This window comes from Sus scrofa, chromosome 14 (genome assembly GCF_000003025.6).
Source record: "Sus scrofa isolate TJ Tabasco breed Duroc chromosome 14, Sscrofa11.1, whole genome shotgun sequence".
NCBI lineage: Eukaryota > Metazoa > Chordata > Mammalia > Artiodactyla > Suidae > Sus > Sus scrofa.
Genome location: NC_010456.5, coordinates 15,195,962 through 15,215,950, shown reverse-complemented (window position 1 = coordinate 15,215,950; position 19,989 = coordinate 15,195,962). Strand labels below are relative to the sequence as shown.

The window sequence follows — 19,989 nt, the reverse complement described above, 5'->3', positions numbered from 1 at the left end:
CCATATTTTATTAAATCCGGCCCCTAGGTGAGCCAAACAAGCATCACTTGTACAATGAAAGTTCCTTTCATCATGAAATAGCTCTATTTTATCATCTTGTAATTACACAGCTCATGCTGACATTTTCCAGTGGATCATGACTCATAAATCTATAGACTCCTGGTTGTTTATCGTAGGCACACCAGACAGACTGTGCACACCTGCTAAAAGCATTCTGTAAATAAGAACTGTCCTTTCTCTTTCCAGAAGGAAACAGCACTAGGAGTCATGTTTGCAAGGTGATGTGGTCAGGTCACTTCTTAGGTGAAACCCTGGTTAGAAGAACTGGGTGCTGACCATCTGCTAAATCTTTTCCCCCAGAGCTGAACTACATGATTTCCAAACTATCTTTCAAATCGATTGTTGTATTATTTCCAAGGTAATTATGTTATAACCCATACCCCTCTCACTTAACATATTAAATTTTCATTACCATCTAAAATAATTTAGTAGGTTCAAGGGATAACCATGGCAAAAACACTGTTGCTAGAATTTAATCCTTCAGTACAGAATTTTAAATGTTAAATATTTTTAAGGAGTTCATGAGATAGTTGCCATAGAATTACTCAATAAAGCAATGTCAGCAGAAAAAATGTAATATTACTTACTAAATTAAAAATTAAGTATTTTATGTTCATAAAATTACCCAAAAGCAGCACCTGTAACCTGCAGATTTAGGAAAACAAAGGAAAGCAAAAAGAAACAAAAAATAGTGGAATAAATGTATGGAAAAATGAAAAAATAGCAGATCCTTTCTAAAAATGATGTAATAAAGCGTATCAAAATTTTTCCCAAAAAAAGGTAATAATTCAATAAGCATGTTTAAAAGCTGCATAAGTGTTCAAGTTTTTTTCTCCACTTTCCTGTAACTGAGATCCAGTAATAGCTGTAAAGAAGTCATAGTTCATCATATTAGAGTAATAATACATTATCTTTGAAAACCAAGGCCAAGAATTACCCATATATTTTAAGCTATATATTGATTTTTCAAAACAGTATATGTAGTTCAAAACACCTCAAAATTACAATACTCCTTAAGAAATGTGGGGGAATATTACATTTAATTCTGTACTATGTTAGAAAATGTTGATAGATTAAAATGATTTATACATATGTTTTCACTATGAAAACATAATAAGAACATCTCCCAGAAATAAACTAATGATCTTTCTTCCCAGTTTCTATACTAATTTGCATTTGCTACTTGTTATTCAATTTATCATTCTCAGACAAGTGACAGCTGGCACTAAAGTTTTAAGAAAAATATTGATTGTAAGTACATAATCGGTGGTAAACATGCTTATTGATGTTAAGCTTAAAATACTACCCAAAATAAAATGGAAACATATCATAATATTATATGAAAGATTACCTAAGGAAAGTAGAAAGAATGAAATAATATAAGCAAAAGTAGGAATTTTTAAAAATAGGAAAGTAGTTCCTGAAGTGGCTTAGTAGGTTAAGAACCCACCTACCATCCACGAGGATGCAGGTTTGATTCCTGGCCTCGGTCGTTGGGTTAAAGGATCCGGTGTTGCTGTAAGCTGTGGCGTAGGCTGCAGACAGGGCACAGACCTGACATCGCTGTGGTTGTGGTGTAGGCCGGCAACTTCAGTTCCAATTCAACCCCTCACCTGGGGAACTTCACATGCCATGGGTGCAGCCCTAACAAGAATAATAAATAAATAGGAAAAAACTGACAAATGGAATGTCAAATAGATCCTGGCACTGGTGTGTATGTGTGTGTGTGTGCACATCTTAATGATCACATACTAATGCATATATATTCATACGCAGCATATTAATTATTAATGACATATATTTTCCCCAATCATTGTTTTATAATTAGCTTTCAATTTTTAAAACTTATATACAGATTTTTCCTTTGTGAGTTATTTAAACTTACAATTTCTTTTCTCATCTAGTTGTCTGAGAAATACTGACTTTATTTCTTTATGATTTTAGAGTTTTGGCATTTTGTTTGTTTTTTTGTCTGTCTTTTTAGGGCCACACCTGCAGCATATGGAAGTTCCCAGGCTAGGGGTCAAATTTGAACTGCAACTGCCAGCCTTCACCACAGCCATAGCAACGCCGGATCCAAGCCACAATTGCAACCTACACCACAGTGCACAGGCAACACTGGATCCTTAACCCACTGAGTGAGGCCAGGGATCGAACCCTCATCCTCGTGGATACTAGTTGTGTTTGCTATCGTTTGTTATCGCCAAGCCATGTCAAAAACTCCAAGATTTTTATTTTTTATATTTAAGATGTTAACCCATCTTGACAAAAGAAAGTAATGAGAACAAATCCAGAGGTATTTTAAATTATAAGGGTCATTTACTTTATAGTCACATCTCAATCACATAAATACATTAGTTTCACCCTCCATTGTCAACACTGATGTGGTTGACCTTAATTTATCCAGGCACAATTGGCAGGCAAATGTACTGGAAAGTTCTTTAGCTGGAGCCAGAAAGACCTGTGCTTTAATCCTGTCTGGTCTTTAATCAATGCGTGGCCTCCATTAGGTTTTAATCTACAAGGTCAAGAAGAGCACCTCTATCATAGATTTACTTTTAGAATTAGGTTTTATTTTAGCTAAAGCACATGGAGTAAGACTTGACATTTAGTATCACTGCAATGAGCCATGGCTACTTCGCATTACAAAATGTAGAGCAAGCATCAGGCACTGCTGTTGTGCAACTGGCTTTTATAAAAGTGAGATACTGGAAGTTCACTGGAAAAATATTCTTGTCTTGCACACATTTCCCCTTTTTATTGTCTAAGAAATAAATGGTTGTTACGCAGTGCGTTGTTTAATTTTATGTGGCAACCTGACTGGGCCACAGAGTACCCAGACATTTGGTCCAACATTATTTTAGGTATTTCTGGGAGAGTGTTTTTGGATGAGATTAACATCTTAATCAGTAGACCAATTAAAGCGGATGATCCTTCCTATGAGGGTGGGCCTTGTCCAATCAGGTGAAGGTCTGAATGCAATATAAAAGATGACCATCTTCCAAGTTAGAGAGAATTCTTCCTGCCTGATTACCTTCAAACTTGGGCTGAAACGTCACTCTTCTAGGGTCTCAAGTCAGCCAGCCCTTGGACAAGAACCACAACATTGGCTTTCCTGGTGCTCAGGACTTTGGATTTGGACTGGAGCTTAAACCATCTGCTTTCCTGGGCCTCCTGTTTGCCAACTTGGAATCTGTCCTCTTCCATAACTATGTAAGCCAATTTTGTTTAATATATATCTTTCTATACATATACACATCCTACTGGTTCTGCTTCACTAAATAATACGGTAAAGTGAAAATTAAGTCCTGTTGACTGGATTTTTGTAAAGTCCACTTGCACTGAGATTCCTCGTTTACTCACTAGAACTGATTTGTGTCCACTCTTGTTTTCCCAAGAAGCCTAACTTCTTTAATTTCACATATACTCTGATAATAAGATTACCCTTACAATCATGGCATAACCTTAGTGAGTCTGTTATTAAGGATAACTCATTTATCCTTAGCCCCTTTTTCATTGCATTTCTGTGCCATTATATGCTAAGTAGCAATTGAATATATCATATTCATATAAACATCAGCTTCCATGTGTGTTTTTTTAATTTGGTAGTATTTTTTTAAAAACCCATATTTATAGGAGTTCCCATCGTGGCACAGTGTTTAACGAATCTGACTAGGAACCATGAGATTTCGGGTTCGGTCCCTGGCCTTGCTCAGTGGGTTAAGGATCTGGCGTTGCCGTGAGCTGTGGTGTAGGTTGCAGACGCGGCTTGGATCCCACGTTGCCATGGTTCTGGCATAGGCCGGCGGCTATAGCTTCAATTCGGCCCCTAGCCTGGGAACCTCCATATGCCACGAGAGCGGTGCTAGAAAAGGCAAAACACACACATACACAAAAACCATATTTATAAAGAAGACATGATTATAGCCTTCAAAGATAGAAATGAAATGGGACTCACAGTTAGGTTATTCTTCCTTGAATACAAGAAAAAGAAGACAAAGCAGTGCCTACTGTGATTCTAAGAATTACTGAAGCACTATACTGCTATCAACAATTAGCAAAGCCTTCCACTCCCACCCTGGAAAAACACACATCATCATATAAACTTTGATCCAAAACTTCAAACCCAATAGTCAGCATTTTCTTCAAGCACTGTAAAATAGGACTTCCTCTATCATTAAATGACTCCTTATCCTTCATAAATTAAGTGAATTTGATTTTTATAGAATAAGTGTATTTAGAATTATTTTATTTTAGAAGTTATAAAAGTAAACAAGTGACTTATGCCACCCAAGGAAATAACAGGCTATTTATGGAGTTCCCACTGTGGAGCAGTGGGTTAAGAATCCATTCTGTGGCTCAGGTTGCTACAGAGGCATGGCTTTGGTTCCCAGCCCTGCACAGTGGAACAAAGATCCAATGTTGCTGTAGCTGCAGTGTAAGTCACAGCTGCAGCTCGGATTCAATCCCTGGCCCTGGGAAATTTCATATGACATGGGTGCGGCCATAAAAAAAAATGGCTATCTTTCACTTTAACTAGTCAATTCTATATTATGCAGATGCAGGAAAGACAGACTTTGCCTCTGATGGGTTAGTTGACACCATTACACGATTTTTTAAAGATAATATATCAGTACGTTTTAAATATATAAAGGTTATTTTAAAATTCATTTTATCACATTTTTATAATTTAAAGTTATTAAGATATTCTTGACTTCTTATTCCCACATGTTCTTTTACTCCTAGAGATACAAGTATCATAGTGAAATTTTTTCTAATGGCTAAAACCCTTGCATAATATTCTATTTCCTGTGAAAAAGGATTACAGTATATAAATGCCACGTGTTAAAAGGCAATTTCAAACACTGGAAGTATTATCTTAACTGGAGGCCACCACCTGAGTTTAAAGAATAAGAATTTTTCAATCATTTAATAATATTAAGTATCATATCTTCAATTCCAATCATTTTAAACTTTATATCAAAATCCATCTCTTGGGAGTTCCCTTCCTGGCTCAGTGGTTGACGAACCCAACTAGCACCCATGAGGACGTGGGTTTGATCCCTGGCCTCATTCAGTGGGTTAGAGATCCGGCATTGCGGTGAGTTGTAGTGTAGGTCGCAGATGCGGCTCGGATCCCACACTGCTGTGACTGTGGTGTAGTCCAGAGGCTACAGCTCCAATTGGACCCCTAGCCTGGGAACCTCCATATGTCACGGGTGCAGCCTCCAAAAGACCAAAAAAAAAAAAAAAATCCATTTCTTCAGTGTTTGATATCAGATATAAATGTGCAAATGGCTGTTTTTCAACATCTTGCCAGTCTCCAAAGCATATTTTACCCTTTTTGGGTCTCTATGTCCATAACACATGGTTGTTAACAGAATCAGAACTCCAGGTCTGTATTCCACACAGTACCAAATCTGCAAAACAAACCATTCCAGCACATAAACTCCACTGATGACCTATCTAACCCTGACAGCAATGATTTTGACGTGGCAGAAATGAAGACAGCTATGGCCGTGTGCCCTTTAGAAGCCGTCAAAATTGTTCAACATCAAGAGAAAAAAAAAAAAAAAAAAAAAAAAACAGAAATCGTCACAATGCAAATGCTTATTTCAATGTAAATATATGCTACGATAACCAAACACACAAATAACTGACTTTGTTTTGTGTACATAGAAGGGTAGGCAGTCTTTAGAAAACATAAAGAATTGGTAGTGATAACTGCAGAACATCAGAATCCGTGAGATAAAGGAAAATAAGTAAATAAATAAATAATGCTAAACCAGCTTCCTTAGCAACTAACCAATGACACTAAAATGAAAAGGATTTTTCCTGTCTGTTCTGAACTATCTGCTGCTACAGAAGTTGCTTTTATAGGCTCACACAGCGTAGTATCTATTTTAGGGTTTTTTCATTACCTCAATGTCCAAAAGTCATGGGATTCTGTCAACATGTAAAAGTCATTCAAATACAAATGTTTTTCTATCCATTATTTAGAATAAGTCTTTAAGAACCATAAAACACAAAAACCAGAGAATTTCATTGGATTTTTAACACTGTATTGAAATCCATAATTTCTTTTTGTATTCTTTATTGTGTGGAATTGTGAGACTACAAAAAAAAAATCAATGGTGAGAGTGTCTGGAATTACATTTGTATGAGAAATATGGTGGGAAGATGACTTTGCAATAACGATAAAAATAAAACATCTTGGCGACAAAGCAAGGAGCCAGAATCTGTTTGGAGATGCAGAGAGAGAAGTTTCTCCATGATAAGTGGGGGCTAACAAGGGACACCCAGAAGGACGTTCAACCCCAACGCAGCAGCCAATGATACATTTCTGTAGAAAATATGTCACATAAAATAAAATCAAATCTAGGGATCCAATTAGATGCAGAGAACATGGATACAGAATAATGTGTATGAAAAGGACTAAAAGATTGAGCGTTTTGATGCTGAATGAAACATGGAGTTCAGAGGCACAACATCATCTGGATTTGGATTTGCTGTATAGCTTTTGCTTAGCATCCTTATCTTAATGGATACAACTAGATACACATGATTTCATTTTAAAAACCATTTTGTAGTTAAGTATCTGCTAACAGCTCATATAAGAGCATTATTTGTTCAACTACCAAATTTATAATTTTATTGTGTATATAATTTGATACACAATGAAGGTTAAAAGTGTTCCCCACACTTTAAGCAACCTGGAACCTTGTTAAAAATAAAGGTTTCCAGGAGTTCCCGTCGTGGCGCAGTGGTTGACGAATCCGACTAGGAACCATGAGGTTGCGGGTTCGGTCCCTGCCCTTGCTCAGTGGGTTAACGATCCGGCGTTGCCGTGAGCTGTGGTGTAGGTCGCAGACGCGGCTCGGATCCCGCGTTGCTGTGGCTTTGGTGTAGGCCAGTGGCTACAGCTCCGATTGGACCCCTAGCCTGGGAACCTCCATTTGCCACGGGAGCAGCCCAAGAAATAGCAAAAAGACAATAAATAAATAAATAAATAAATAAATAAATAAAATAAAATAAAACAAAGGTTCCAGGGCCCTCTACAATTGGATTAAGTGAGCTCCTTGAGAAGCAGTAACATCACCAGCTGTTTTTAACCCTTTAGCATCCCTCAGCATAGAACACAATGATGCACTTACTATCACTGTGCATACAGGATTTCAGGTTGTACTTCTCATTTGTTACCTTATGTAGACCTTTGTGTATTTGTACACAATGCTTGACTATTTTTTAAATCTTAGGGGAAGAAAAAGGAGCTGTAAGGGTGGCTTTTCTGTGAGGCAAAATCCAGCACAAGTGGATGAAGCTGACGATTAAGGCAGGTGCAGTTTCCCAGGTATAATCACTGATTAGGGTTAAAAAAAAATTCTGTTTCTGAGATATAAAATAATAGGGATTGGTCGATACAGAATTACTGAACAAATGTTTAAAACTTGCGCCTTGATCTTAGGAATGAGGGACTTATTCTTCTAATAACTCTTTATCTCTCATTCCTTTATCTGGAAGAGCATATGCATTTTTCTATTCAGTGTACACTTTTACCCCCCAAAACAGATAAAATGCAAAAGTCCTGGGCAGGGACTCTGCTCAGAAAATAGACCATGGTCTGTGGGCAAGGGAAAAACCTTAAACTCTAGTTACACTGCCACCTTCTATAAAACCAAAGAGAGGTTTCCAGCTCTGGTGAATTCTAAGAACCAGAGAAAACATAAAAGCTTACGAATTTTGCCAAAAGAGTGAGCAAGAAGAGTATAACAATTGTTCTAACATGAAGACAGATAAAATCTCAGTTAATAACAACACTAATGGAACACCCTTCCCCTCGAAGGTAACTGGCAAAGACTTAAGGAGGTGTCTGCGGGGAGGGAGGAGGAAAGGACAGAAGCAGAAAAGAGTTTCAAATGGCGGTAAAGGGACACAGTCCCGCTGGCCGCTTCAGGACTTCAGCAGGAAGTCACAAAAGCCTCTGGGAGTTCCCCACTCCCCATCAGGACCATGGGCACCCCAATACCCCAAATGCTAAACCCACACCTCGCCCCACTCTGCAGCCAGATCCTCAAGCTCGCTCTTGAGTGCGGCAGTGACAGCAGGTCCAGTGATTTAGACTGCTTACAGAAATGCAAACCAGCACAAACTGGAACTTTAGCACCACCTTCTGGCAAACCAAAAGAGGTTTTCAGAGGTTTCCAACAGCCAGCCTAGTGAGCTGTAAGAGAAAACATAAAGAGAATTCTCCCACAAGAGGGAGCAAGAAGTATGAACAGGCCTGCCCATAAACATCCTAGAAAACCTCAGACACAGCAGCACCAATGAATAGTTCCCATTGCGAGACAACCAGTAAATCTTAAAAATAATCAAGGAAATATGCTGTCACCAAAAAGAAAGTAATAATTCTCCAACACCCGTAGCTCAAACCTGTGGAATACTGTGATCTAGATGATAAAAAATTGAAAATAGCTGATCTGAGAAAACACTAAAAGAAAAGATATCTGCATCCCCAGGTTCATGGTGTAACTGAGCAGGACCCTATGTGGTCTTCCTGGGACAGACCCTCCCAAGTCCTCCACCTGACCCTTGTCTGCAGAAAATCTTTATTCTCCCAGGCTTCCCCTGAGTTGCAAAAGGTCGGCTCAAGAGTTAATGATTGGGAAAATGTGAACACATAGTAACAAAAAATAGCCGTTGAGCCAGGAGAACTGGTAATTTTAAACCATAGATCAGCCAGTAGGGCAGTCACAGAATCTTGAGTTCCTCTGAAAGACACAGACAACAGTATCTGATGTACATTTCTGAGTTGTTTTTCAGCTACTAGAACCTTCACCAGATAGAAGAAGCTAACTGCATGATGACCACGAGCATGTAGCCACCAGACCAGCTGGAGCCTAAGAGTTAATGATACCTAGCCCTGTGACATCACCTGAAACCTCACCATCAACCAAAGAGAGAACGGTGCATGAGCTGACCATGCACCCTGTGACTCACTCCCTCACTTTTCCTTTAAAAACTTTTCCCTGAAATCCATCAGAGAGTTCAGGGCTGTTGAATATTAGCTGCCCATACTCCTTGTTTGGCCTTGCAACAAACACAGCACTTTCTTTCAGCACAACCAGGGTCAATAAATTGGCTTTACTGCACACAGACAAGCAGACCCAAGTTTTGTTCAACCACAAAAGCAACATTATTTACAATGTCCAAGACCTGAAAACAGCCTAAGTGTCCATCAACAGATGAATGGATAAAGAAGCTACGTGTGTGTGTGTGTGTGTGTGTGTGTGTGTGTATGCAAAAGAATATTATTCAGTCACAAAAAAAAGGAAATCTTTCCATTTGCAAAATCATGGATGAAACTTGGGGGTATTATACAAAGCGAAAAAAAAATCAGACAAAGAAAGACAAATACTATACAATTTCACTTGTATATGGAATCTAAAAAACAATGACCATACACACAAACACACACACACACACACACACACACTCTCTCACCAAACTCATAGAAAAAAAGATCAGATTTATGGTTACCAGGGGCAAGGGGTTAGGGGGCAGGGAATTTGAGAAAGGTGGTCGAAAGTTACAAATTTTCAGTTACAAGATAAATAATACTAAGGGTGTAATGTACATTATGATGACTATAGTTAATACTGCTGCGTGATATACATGAGAACTATTAAGAGAGTAAATCCTAAGAGTCTGCATCATAAGGGAACATTTTTTTCTTTCTTTGCTTTCTCTTTTTATTACATCTATATGAGATGATGGATGTTAACCAAATTTAGCAGTTATAATTTCACAATATATGTTAAGTCAAACCATTATGCTGTACATCTTAAATGTATACATTGATGCATGTCACTTATATCTTAATAAAACTTGAGAAAAACTTAAAAAATAGATACTTTGAAAAATCTCAACAAGCTACAAGAAAATTCAGAAAGATAGTTGAATTATATCAGGAAATAATATAAAACCAAAGCGAGCTCTTTACCAATAAAGCATAGATCATAAAAAGAACCAAACAAATTCTGGAGCTGAAGAATTCATAAAGGAAATGAAGATGTGAATAGCATTTCTATAGTCAACAAGACCAGATAGAAGATAGACTAAGTGAATTAGAGAATAGGAATTCTGAAATAACACAGGCAGAAAAAAAATAATAAAAAAGAGTTAAAAAAAGCATGTTAGATATATGGGATTCTAACAAAAGTATAAATATCAGGATGATCTGGATTCAATATGGAGCAAGAGGGAAAATGGAGCATAAAGTTTATTTAAAGATACAGTATCTGAAAACTTCCCAAACCTAGGGAAAGACTTGGACATCTGAGTTCACAAAAGTAACAGACCATTCCATTTTCTCAATGGGAAAATACCTTTTCCAAGACATATTATAATGAAACTATCAAAAAATCTAAGAAAGAAAAAGTGCCAGGGGGCAGGGGAGTATAACCTACAAAGGAGTTACCTTTAGGCTATCTGTCATTTTCTGGGCAGAAACCCTAGAGGCCAGGGGAGTGGTGATATACTTAAAGTACTGAAATATAAAATTTTCCAACCACGTCTCTAAAATACACAACTTACACAACTCAACAGCAAAAAAGCCAACAACCCAATGGAAAAAATGGGCAAAAGACCTAAATAGACAATTCTCCAAAGATAGACAGATGGCCAACAAGCACATGAAAAAATGCTCAACATCACTGATTATTAGAGAAATGCCATTCAAAACTACCACAAGATACCACCTCATACCACTAAGAATGGCCATCATTAATAATAAGTCCACGAATAACAAATGCTGGAGAGGGGGTGGAGAAAAGGGAACCCTCCTGCACTGTTGGTGGGAATGTAAGCTGGTACAACCGCTATGAAAAACAGTATCAGTTCTATGTAATCTATACATAGAACTACCATATGACCTACAATCCCACTCTTGGGCATATATCCAGACAAAACTTTCCTTGAAAAAGACACATGCAACCCGAATGCTCACTGCAGCACTATTCACAATAGCCAAGACATGGAAACAACCTAAATGTCCATTGATAGATGAAAGGATTAAGAAGATGTGGTATATATACACAATGGAATACTACTCGGCCGTAAAAAAAGAACGAAATAGTGCCATTTGCAGCAACACGGATGGAACTAGAGACTCTCATTCTAAGTGGAGTAAGTCAGAAAGAGAAAGACAAATACCACATGATATCACTTATATCTGGAATCCAATATACGGTACAAATGAATCTTTCCACTGAAAAGAAAATCATGGACATGGAGAACAGACTCATGGTTGCCAAGAGGGAGGGGGAGAGAATGGGATGGACTGGGAATTTGGGATTAATAGATGCAAACTATTGCCTTTGGAATGGATTAGCAATGAGATCCTGCTGTGTACCACTGGGAACTATGTCTCACTTATGATGGAGCATGATAATGTGAGAAAAAGTTTACAGGTATGTGTAACTGGGTCACCTTTCTGTACAACAGAAAATTGACAGAACACTGTAAACCAGCTATAATAGAAAAATAAAAATCATTATAAATGAGAAAAAAATTAAAAATAAATAAATAAAAAATTTAAATAAATAAATAAATTGACTTTCTAATGTTGGCCCATCCTATCCTTCCCAGATAAACACTGCTTGGTCATGATGTATTATTATTTTACTTTGAAGTTAAATTCAACTTGATAATTTACGTAGCATTTGTATCTATATTCATAGGTTGGACTGGCTACTTTTATCTTCTGCTGCCTGAGATAAGTAGCTTCTAAGATAACCCTCAATTATTTCTGCTCCTAGGTTCAAAGTCATGTGCAATGATCCTTTAAGTGGTAGAATAATGTATTATATCTATTACCATCTTAATAATTTAATGGGCTTTCCAATTTTAAAACAAAGATATATTTTTTAGAAACCAGTAAAGAATAAAATATACATGTGGTATATAGGTATCTGTGTACATATTTATGTGTATATATATGTTTTTATGCAGAGAAAAAGTTATGAGCAATTTAGCAAAAGGGTATTCAGTAGAAAGATGAGAGATACAGAAACCTATAGGGTAAGAAGTGAATGGAAAGATCTAGAAACAAGAGTCCTCGTTGTGGTTCAGTGGTAACAAACCCAACTAGTATCCATGAGGATGTGGGTTTGATCCCTGGCCCCACTAAGTGGGTTAAGGATATGGTGTTTTTTTGTGGTTGTTTGTTGTTGTTGTTGTTTTGTTTTTTTTTTGTCTTTTTGCCTTGTAGGGCTGCACTGGGTGGCATATGGAGGTTTCCAGGCTAGGGGTCAAATCGGAGCTGTAGCCGCCAGCCCATACCACAGCCACAGCAATGCAGGATCTGAGCTGTGTCTGCAACCTACACCACAGCTCATGGCAATGACGGATCCTTAACCCACTGAGCAAGGCCAGGGATTGAACCCTCATCCTCATAGATGCTAGTCGGGTTGGTTAACCACTGAGCCACAACAGGAACTCCAAGGATCCAGTGTTGCCATGAGCTGTGATGTAGGTCACAGACACAGCTCGGATCTGGTGTTGCTGTGGCTATGGTGTAAACTGGCAGCTACAGCTCCAATTCGACTCCTAGCCTGGGAACCTCCATATGCTGCAGGTGCAGCCCTAAAAAGCAAAAAACAAAACAAAACAAAACATCTAGAAATAAAGATCATATTATTTTCCTGAGAGGAAAGGGGCCAAAGTTAGGGTCTTACAGAAAAAGTAAACTAAAGACAGGAAGGTAATTTTACTTTTGGTTTACTTTCCTCTCCTCAAGCATAGAACTTGAGGATGTTTATAGACTGGAGGTAAGGAAACAATACATTTAGAAAGACTGCAGCAACAAGAAAAAAAAAAGAAGTGACTAATGTCGCAAAGACACCAAAGCTATCAATACTACTGAGCACAGGGAAGGAAGATGAACAATGACCACCCAGTTATAAATATCTGAGTACCTCCTGCCTTTCTGGAAAGCTAAGTTCAATAACAGAACCCAATAACACTTAAGTCTAATTTATTATCTCATGGTAAATTAACTCCTTTCTCCTTCTGCTGTGACAATCTGTACTTTGATAGCATGATAACCATCTGATTTTCTTCTCTGTGTTCTTTTAAAGAAAGGCCTTTGTCCAAGTGCTTTATCTTCCTCTACCGAGGCCTTGAGCGATCCGGTGATAAGCCCCCTCTCAACACTCACCTGGTACCCAACCCACCCCCTAATGCAATGAACCTTCCTCTGACCTTTCCCTTCCTTTGAAGTCTCTGACCACCAGCCCATGGATCACGCAGTGTTCTTGGGCTTCCTGGGCAACCTTCCAAGCCCATCTCCTGGCTTCAAATCTATCTGGACAGGAAACAAATTTTAGAGAAAATGTCAAAGCGTCATTGAAGATTCAGCCCTCAGTGTTCCATAAGGAAACTCCGATGTTTCATGCTCATAAATGTGATTGCTCTGCAATGTAAACTAAACTTCCAAAGCTCTTCCTCATGATCAAGAAGTCAAGAATTCCAAGACACATGGAAAAATCTGAATTCTAGAAAAATCTAAGTCATGGATTCTCTGTCAGAGGTGCTAGAGATTCCAGGCCAGTCGGGTTTAAGTAAATGGAGGAGTTATCAATAACCAGCACACTTCCCAATGACCCAGAGATCCCCCTGTGAGTTTTTAGGGCACTGGGAGAGGCTTTTTCTAAGATGCCACTGTCTCAGCAACTTCAGAGGAGAAAAAACCTGAATCCAAGTTTAGGGAAAGTCACCCCCAGAGCTTTCCGTCCCCTCACTGGCCCTTAGGCTAAGGCCTGTGAAGTTTGCCTCTTCCTGGACCTCAGTCCCCCATCCCTTCACCAAGCCTCCAACCCTGATTTAGCTCAGGGTGTCATTTTCAAAGCCTCACTAGCCAGGAAGGACCTGCTCAAATAATATAACTAATAATTTTCCATGAGGAGTGGAAGGAGTACCTTGAGGAAGCCATGGCAGAAAGGAGCGTCCTTCTTGGTACAGATAAAAGTTGCTTAACCCAGAGTAAGACCATCTAAGACATTATGAAGACCAAATAAGACAATGAATGTGAATGCACTTTGCAGTTCCTAAAATTGGTATTCCTACTCATGTCTTCTTTTTGCAGTTTGTTGTTTTTTGTTTGTTTATTGGGGGGGGGGGTTGGGGGAGGGGTCAGCCACTCGCATGGCACATGGAAGTTCCTGGGCCAGGGATTGAACCCATGCCACAGTGGGGACCAAAGCCACAGCAGCAACAATGCCAGGTCCTTAACCCCCTGAACTATCAGGGAACTCCTTACTTATGTCTTCTTTAAGCATTCTCTAGGTCACCCAAACTACTCCCATGGTCTCTGCATTCACTCCCTTGGTGTCTACAGGATAACTGTGCCACTTCGTCAGACATGTGCTCAGGTTGCACTGCCATTGTCTTTTCTGTATTATTTGCTTTTCCAAGCATATTTAGGGCCCAATCTTCCTTTTTTGGTCTCCCTCATGCTGCATATGATTGCAATGCGTAAACAATATGTGTTCACTAAGATTTTAGATATAAAAAAAGAATTGATCTCATTCAACTGGTTGAACAAAGAGACAATCAGACAAAAGCTCTTCTGTATCTCACTAGTTTGTATATAGATTCAAATACAGTTTCATTGTTTAAGTCTACTAACATACGTTCCCCAAAATCATAATTAAAAAAGGTATATTGTTATGTTGAGTGCTTCTCTTCCTAGTATTGCGGAAATAAAGTGAATCCTTTCACTCTGTAGATGTTGCCTCAACCTTGACGTTTCCTCCAGGATAATGATTTTCCAACAGCGTTTTGTGTCCTGTCTTCACCATGGCTGCTCTTTCTCTGGAAGTGCTCTGCATCCTACTGTCTTTGCCCACTGCCCCCCACTGCCAACACTAGACAAATGTACTCTGAATGATTGGTGCTCATTGCATGATGTCTCCTGATATGAAGGCTCACTAGAACACAGAAATGTTCTTGCCACTGAAAGGTTCAATAATCATACGGCAACTCACTTCTTGAGTACTGAACGTAGAAAGAGGTCCTCTTCATCCCAGCTAGAGTCTCTCCAACCAACTTAACCATGAGGGTCTTGCTTTCCATCCTTGGGGTCCTCATCTTGTTATCCATTGTTTCTCCAGGTAAGAGGGGAGCCTTCCATTCCAGAGTTATGAAAATATAAATGGAAGAGCAAACAAGGTCTTCCAAGAGTTTGAAAATAAATTAGATGAGGGTGGATTGTTCTACACCACGAAGAAGGTGAGAGGAGTGGAGAGTTAATGGTGGAACCATAAGATGTTGCCTTCCAGGGATTTAACCTTCCATAAACACTACCTTGAGGATTATGATTGATCTAAAGAAGGTGGAAGGATGTTTACAGAACACAGAAAATTGGGGGAACTGGAAAAACAGAAAGTGAATGGTGATCAGAAGGAGGGCCAGAGTGAAGAGAAGGCTGCTCCCCATAATCTGTGGGTCACAGAACCCTCTGATCCCTGATCTAGGCAAGGGCTTATGTGGAAATTACTTCATATATGGCGGGGGTTAAGATTCTATTTCCCCACTTAACCAAATAACCAATGAAACAGGCGCATTTATTGAATAATAAATCTGACCCTCCCAAATTAACTTTAAAATCCACCAAAACTATGTAAGATAAATATATATTAATCTTGTGCTTATCACTGGGATTTTTAGTATTCTCTATTGACATCTTTTCTGATGCAGGACTCCCTTAGACCACATTTTAATACTAGGAATTCAAGATTTCCGTAATTGTTCTTGGTTTTTTTCAGTCAAGATAAAATTCACTCTTTTAAAGTGTACCATTTTAGGGAGTTCCTGGCAGCTCAGTGGGTTAAGGATCTGGCATTGTCATTACTGTGGCTCTGGCTACAGATGTGGCGCAGGTTTGATCCCCGGCCTGGGAACTTCTGCATGCTGCAGGAGCAGCCAAAAAATAATAATAATAAAGTGTACCATTTCAGTGTTTTCTGTATATTACTAAAGCTACTATCCAACTCTAGAACATTCCGTAGCCCCCAAAAGAATCTCCACATTCATTAGGAGTCATTTCCCATCCTAGGCTTACCTCAGACCCTGGCAACTATTAATCAACTTTCTTTCTCTATCAATTTACCTATTCTGGACATTTAAAATAATTATACAACATGTGACCCTCTGTGTCTGTTTTCACAAGATTTTTCAAAGTTCATGCATGTTATAGCATGCATCAATACTCAATCCCTTTTCAGTAGATGAACAGTATTCTATTAAATGGATAAACTACCTTTTATTCATCCAGTCATTAGTTTATGGGCGTTTCAATTGTTTCTAGTTTGGAGCTATTATAAAAAAATGTTTCCCTGAATATTTTCATCCAAGTTTTTGTGTGGATACATTTTCAAGTATCTTGGGTATATGCCAAGGAATAGAACTGCTGTGTTTTATGGTTACACTATGTTTACATTTCTGAGGAATTGCCAAACTATTTTCCACAGCTTCATCCTTCATTTTACAATCCCACCAGCAGTGCATGAGGGTCCCCATTTCTCCATATTCACTAACACCTGCTATTGTCTGTCTCTTTTATTACAGTCTTCCCAGTTGGTGCAAAGTGATATTCTGTTGTAGTTTTAATTTGTATTTTAATTTGCAACATTAATGGTGTTCAGCATTTTTAAGTGTATATTGACCATTTGTATATTTTTATTTTGTTTTTTTTTTTATTATTGGGTTCCTAGTTCTTTATATATTCTGGACACTATGCCTTTAAACAGATATAGGTCTGCAAATATTCTCCCCCCCCCCTTTCTCTTTGGCTGTGCCTGAAGCATGTGTAAGTTTCCAGGCCAGGGGCCACAGCAGCAACTGAGCCCCTGCAGTGACAATGCCAGATCCTTAACTTTCTGTACCACAAGGGAACTTCCTCCCCCATTGTTTGAGTTGTTTCTTTTTTTTAAAAAAAAAATATTTTACTGGACATAGCTGTACCAGTAAATATGTTTTCAAGTTCAAGTTAGAAACAATTCAGATTCAATTATCTCTGTGAGCAGATGTCATGATTTTATATGCAGAAACCCTAAGATGCCACCAAAAAACTTTGCAGTAAAAAAAAAATTAAGTTACAGAATACAAAATCAGTAAGTGAAAACCAGTTGCATTTCTATTTACTAACAACAAACTATTCAAAAAAGAAATTATGAAACCAATTCCACTTACAGTAGAAGCAAAAGAATAAAATACCTGGAGTTCCTGTCGTGGCTCAGCAGTAATGAACCCGACTAGTATCCATGAGATAGGTCCGATCCCTGGCCTTGCTCAATGGGTTAAGGACCCGATGTTGCTGTGACCTGTGCTGTAGGTCACAGATGAGGCTCAAATCCAGCACTGCTGTGGCTGTGGTGTAGGCTGACAGCTACAGCTCTGATTTGACCCCTAGCCTGGGAACTTCCACAGGCACAGGTGTGGCCCTAAAAAGGTAAAGCAAAAAAAAAAAAAAAAAAGAATGAAATACTTAAGAATACAACTTAACCAATGAGATGAAAGATTTGTACACTGAAAACTATGAAATACTGATGAAAGAAATTAAAGACATAAATTAATGGAAGGATATCTCCTGTTCATCAATTGAAAGAATTGTTAAAATGCTCATAGTACTAAAGCAATAAAATCCCTATGAAAATCTCAATGTCATTTTTTGGGGGGCCAATCCCATGGTATACGGAGGTTCCCAGCCAGGGATCAAACCCATGCCATTGTTTACAGAATTAGAAAAAAAATCCTAAAACAGTTTTTTAAAAATTTTACACAAAGATTTTAGAAAATTTTTTAAAGAAAGGAAAGAGAGAAGAAAGAGTGAGTCCTAAAATTCAGATGGCGCCACAAAAGCCCCTGAATAGCAAAAAAACAAAGCTGGCAGCATCACAGTTCATAACTTCCAAATACATAATTTTAAAAGTATGGTACTGACATAAAAACAGATATGTTAACAATGGAAGAGAATAGAGAGCCCAGAAGTAAGGTCCCACACACAGAGTGAACTGATATTCAATAAAAGTGCCAAGACTACACAATGGAGAAAGGACAGTCTCTTCTACAAATTTTGTTAGGAAAACTGGATAGCCACATGCAAAAGAGTACATTTATAGAGAAAAATCAATTCAAAATATATTAAAGATTTAAACATGAAACTGTAAAATTTCTAGAACACATGGAGGAAGAGCTTCATGACACTGGTCTTTGCAATGATTTCTTATGCACCAAGCACAAGCAACAAGGGCAAAACCAAACAAGTAGATCTACATCAAACTAAAAAGCTTCTGCACAACAAATGGAACAATCAACAGAGCGAAGAGATTATCTATGGAATCATAGAAAATATGTGCAAACCCTATCCCCAATAAGGGTTTGCAAGTTTCCTGCAAAATATAGAAGGAACTCACATGACTCAATAGCCAAAAATAATAATAAACCAATTAAAAATGGGCAAAACAGAATTCCCATTGTGGCTCAGTCGTTAACAAACCTGACTAGGATCCATAAGGACGTGGCTCCGATCCCTGACCTTGCTCAGTGGGTTAAGGATCCAACGTTGCCGTAAGCTGTGGTGTAGGTCACAGACATGGCTAGGATCTGGCATTGCTGTGGCTGTGGCGTAGGCCAGCAACTGTAGCTCCAATTCGACCCCTAGCTGGGAACATTCATATGCCATGGGTGAAGCCCTAAAAAGACAAAAGACCAAAAAAGATGGCAAAGGACCTAAATAAATGTTTTTCCAAAGAAGATATGCAAATATCCAAAAAGAATACACAAAAGGTGGGTTTTTTTGTTCACTACGGCATTATTCATTCACATCATCCAAGATATGGTAACAACCTAATTGTCTATCAATGGATAAATGGGTAAAGAAGTTGTGATATACACATGTGTGCACATATGTAGATGTCTGTGTATGTGTATGTGCATATACACACATATATACATATGTGCATATACACACATATATACATATGTGCATATACACACATATATACATATGTGCATATACACACATATATACATATGTGCATATACACACATATATATACATATGTGCATATACACACATATATATACATATGTGCATATATACATATATATATAAAACTCAGCCTTAAAAAAATGGAAATGATTCCATTTGCAATGATACGGACAAACCTGAAGGACATTATGCTAAGTCAAGTAAGCAAGACACGGAAAGAACAGTACTGTATGATCTCATTTATACGTGGGATGTAAAAAAGTAAAACTCAAAGAAGTAGATAGTATGATTGTCGCCAAAGGATGGGTGTGGGGGGATGGAAAGATGTTGGTCAAAGGGTATAAACTTTCAGTTATAAGATAAACAAGTTCTAGAGACTTAATGCACAGCATGGTGACTACAGTTAATAATTAATAATACTGTACTATATACTTGAAAGTTACTGAGAGAGTAGATCTCAAGGGATATTACCACACAAAAAAAGATGATAACCATGTGAAGCGTTGGATATGTTAACTATCTCATGGTGGTGGTGAATTCAATATATACTGTCAAAACATCACACTGTATGCCATAAATGTATACAGTTTTTACTAGTCCTTCCTCAATAAAAGTGAAACACACACACACACATAAGAAGACAATGTGATATATATGTAAAATGAATTTAGCCTTTAAAAAGAAGGAAATCATGACATCTTGACATGGATGGACCTCAAGGATATATGCTAAATGAAATGTCAGACACAGAAAACAAATACGTGTGATCTCACTTATATGGGGAATCCAAAAAAGTCAAACGTGGAGTTCCCGTCGTGGCTCAGTGGTTAACGAATCCGACTAGGAACCATGAGGTTGCGGGTTCGATTCCCTGGCCT

The 19,989-nt window shown here is 38.2% G+C and overlaps 1 protein-coding gene across 6 annotated transcripts in view; it reads right to left on the bottom strand.

Moving 5' to 3' along the window:
• Positions 1 to 19,989, bottom strand: part of GLRA3 (glycine receptor alpha 3) — a 483,419-nt gene that overhangs the window by 387,559 nt on the left and 75,871 nt on the right. Inside the window, exons 1-2 of one of the 6 annotated variants that reach the window (XM_021074181.1) lie at positions 17,335 to 17,395; positions 13,321 to 13,423 (exon numbers count right to left, since the gene is read on the bottom strand). The exons of the other annotated variants lie outside the window; for them this stretch is intronic. Of the exons in view, the coding sequence (XP_020929840.1) occupies positions 13,321 to 13,357 (37 nt within the window). The 5' untranslated portion in view covers positions 13,358 to 13,423; positions 17,335 to 17,395. Of the gene's footprint in view, positions 1 to 13,320; positions 13,424 to 17,334; positions 17,396 to 19,989 lie in introns of those variants that run through there. 6 annotated transcript variants of the gene reach the window in all.